The 3010-nt window shown below is 49.3% G+C and overlaps 1 protein-coding gene across 1 annotated transcript in view; it reads left to right on the top strand.

Moving 5' to 3' along the window:
* The first annotated feature begins 1192 nt into the window (after positions 1 to 1192).
* LOC116100402 (carcinoembryonic antigen-related cell adhesion molecule 19-like) overlaps positions 1193 to 3010 on the top strand; it is an 8740-nt gene continuing 6922 nt past the window's right edge. Inside the window, exons 1-2 of the mRNA XM_031384212.1 lie at positions 1193 to 1428; positions 2358 to 2714. Of these exons, the coding sequence (XP_031240072.1) occupies positions 1380 to 1428; positions 2358 to 2714 (406 nt within the window). The 5' untranslated portion in view covers positions 1193 to 1379. The remainder of the gene's footprint in view (positions 1429 to 2357; positions 2715 to 3010) is intronic.

The raw sequence follows: 3010 nt of genomic DNA, 5'->3' as shown, positions 1-3010 counted from the left end.
AGCCTATATATGAAGGTCAGAAGACAACTTGTGGGACTTGATTCTCTCCTTTCACCATGTGGGCCCTGAGAACAGAACTCAGGTCATCTGTCTAGGTGGCAAGCGCATTTACCTGCTGAGCCATCTTGTGGTCCCAAGATACATTTTGATCACACTCACCCTCCTGTCCTCCTTCTCCTACCATTTAAACACTTTTATAGTTATTTCTAATTTTATATAAACAGCCAACATGGTGTGTACTATTTCAGTATCAAGACAGCCCTGAACCCTCCACCCCAAGCTCGGACTAGGAAGAGCTCAAAACCCAGCAGAACTGGAGAACCTGCCTCTTCTACCAACTGGCCTCACACAGACCTTCTCAGTGCCTCAGTGACCCAGATTTCACCGTTCCCATGAGGCACTTTGGTGCTTAGCCCCACCCCCACTCTTCCTTTGCAGGAGCTGGGCAGCCTGGGACACAGGCCTGCCCATCATGTCTTTCTTGATTCCAAGTCTCTCACAATAGGTCCCTTCCTCCAGGGAGCACTCCCTTCCCCTTAAGTTAGTCAGAGGCCCTCCTAGTCCCCCTTGATTTTCATCTGCCTTCTGATCACAGCCTTGTCTGAGGGTGGATCTGAAATCAGGGCTGTGATACAAAGAGGGCTGAAGGCAAGGACAACACTTCTTAAGCCCCATCACAGGCTGCGCAAGGGTCAAGGGATTTAGTAGATGAATACTTAAAAACAAACAAACAAAAAACCAAGCATGGCAAGATATCTCAGAGGGTGAAGGCAGTTGCCGCCAAGCCTGAAAACCTGAGTTAGATTCCTGAGACCCATGGTGGAGGGAAGCACTGCCCCCGACACACACATAAGATGTTAAAAGAAAACCTTAAGTGCTTTAGAGTGAATGTGCCCCAGATTTAAACAAACAAACAACAAACAAACAAACAAACAAAAACAACCCTCTGCTACTCGCTTACTTTCAAACTTCCCTGAACTTCAGTTTCTCCGTCCTGGCTTCTAGAGGAGATAGTGGGGTGGGGTGGGGTGGAGGGTGGGGGTGTTGCTCAGAGGCTGCCTGGCTATTTCCCCTTGGCCAGCCACGCTGGGTGGGAAAAAAATGGACGGGTTGGGGAGAAGTCCCGGAAGACTGGTCCAACCAGTGTGTGCTTCATCTCAGGGTATGGGTGGAGCTCCGAGAGGCACAGTGGAAGGGGATTCTATCGCTCTGGGTGGAGCTCTGAGAGGCACAGTGGAAGGGGATGCTAGGGCTCGGCAGCCTCGGAGCCTGGCTGTGTCCCGAGGCACCCGCTGGATGCTCCACTGAACTTCACTCTTCAGAGAACAAGACCCCAGCCTGTGGCTCTCAGTGCCTTTGCCATCTCTACAGGAAGCAAGATGGAGACCTGGACCCCGGGCTGCTTCTCACAGGGCCTCCTGTTCGCAGGTAAGGAGGAAACAGCTTCAGAGGACTGAAGGACAAGATGGGGCAGGGGAGTGACATCACAGCTCCATCCCTATTTCATCTATGAAGTCTTCTAGAATGTCAGAACTATGAGGGTAGGAATTGGTGTTTGCTTTCCCACTGGGTTCTGGGGAGTGAGCGAAGGTGGGAGGGAAGGGACTGGAGACTGAGCCTGAACCGGTAAGTCACACATAGACTCCCAGAGTTTGGAAGGTAGAAGGACATCCTGAACTGGCTATCCTGGTCTACTTGAGACCTTGTCTCAAATAAAAAGCAAAAATCTAGGAAGAAGCCAGGCATGGTGGTGTATATCTGTAATGGCAGCACTTTGGAGACTGAGGCAGGAGGATCACAAATTGGAGCTAGACTGCATAGTGAGTTCCAGGCAACCTTGACTCAAAAGAAGAAGAGGAAGAGGAGAAACCAGGAGGTGGTGGTGCATGACTTTGATACCAGCATTCAGAGGAAAATGAATCTCTATGAATTTAAGGACAGCCTGGTCTACAGAGTGAGTTCCAGGTCAGCCAGGGATATACAGAGAATCCCTGTCTTGAAGAACGAGGAATAGGAAGAAGAGGAGGAGGAGACAAACCTAGATGATGTAATTGGCCTATGATGAAGTGCAATAGATATACCTTTAAATATTGGTTGAATAAGTAGAGAGTCCAAGTGTTTAGGGAGAAATCACACAGCATCTCAGGGAAGAAAAATCTTCTGCCAGTGGAGTGGCAGATCTGTGGCACCCATGCCTATATTCCTACTCCCAGGGCAGACATCACTAATCAATCTCATCATCATTTCCAATGTGCAGCCCTTATGGTCTTTGCTTGCTGTTGAGAGTCTGTAGAAAGGAAGGTTCTGTTACCTCTACTCAACACTCGACCTCAGGCCTCCTCCATACTTCCCCACAGCCTTGTTCCTGGCCCTTCAGCTGCTCCAAGGTTCCCAGGCAGCCCCACACATTAAGATGATTCCAGAGCAGGCTCAAAAGAACCAGGACCTTCATGGTGTCCCCAGCACTGCCCAGGACTTCATCAAGTACCTGGGGGAGGAGGCCTCTGGAGGCACAAAGCAGTTGCCTTACATCCCTGGACTATCATGGCCCCAGAAGGATGGCAGTGTCATGGGACAGCGAGACATTTCTGGTTTCCCCAATGGTTCCATGCTGCTTCGAAGTACCCAACCTTCACACAGCAGCACCTACCGGGTGGCTGCTACCATGAACCCTGCCTGGACAACGAAGGCCGAGATTGACATCAAGGTGGTTGGTAAGTGGGACAGCTGTGGTGGGAGGAAGGACAAGTGCAAACACCATTTCATTTGCCCCCCTCATTCATTATGTACAGTGTGTATTGATTGAGCACCTGCTGAGTACCAGACCATGGATCTCCCAGACCCTAAGTTATATCCCATTTCATTAGTTCTCACCATACATTGACTGTTCCCATATTCATTAAGCATCTTTTATATGCCTAGTCCTGATGAATTGCTAAAGCTTCTTTCTTTCTTTCTTTCTTTCTTTCTTTCTTTCTTTCTTTCTTTCTGTCTGTCTGTCTGTCTGTCT

Source organism: Mastomys coucha, unplaced genomic scaffold, assembly GCF_008632895.1.
Source record: "Mastomys coucha isolate ucsf_1 unplaced genomic scaffold, UCSF_Mcou_1 pScaffold21, whole genome shotgun sequence".
Taxonomy (NCBI): Eukaryota; Metazoa; Chordata; class Mammalia; order Rodentia; family Muridae; genus Mastomys; species Mastomys coucha.
This window is presented reverse-complemented; position numbering and strand designations above follow the sequence as displayed.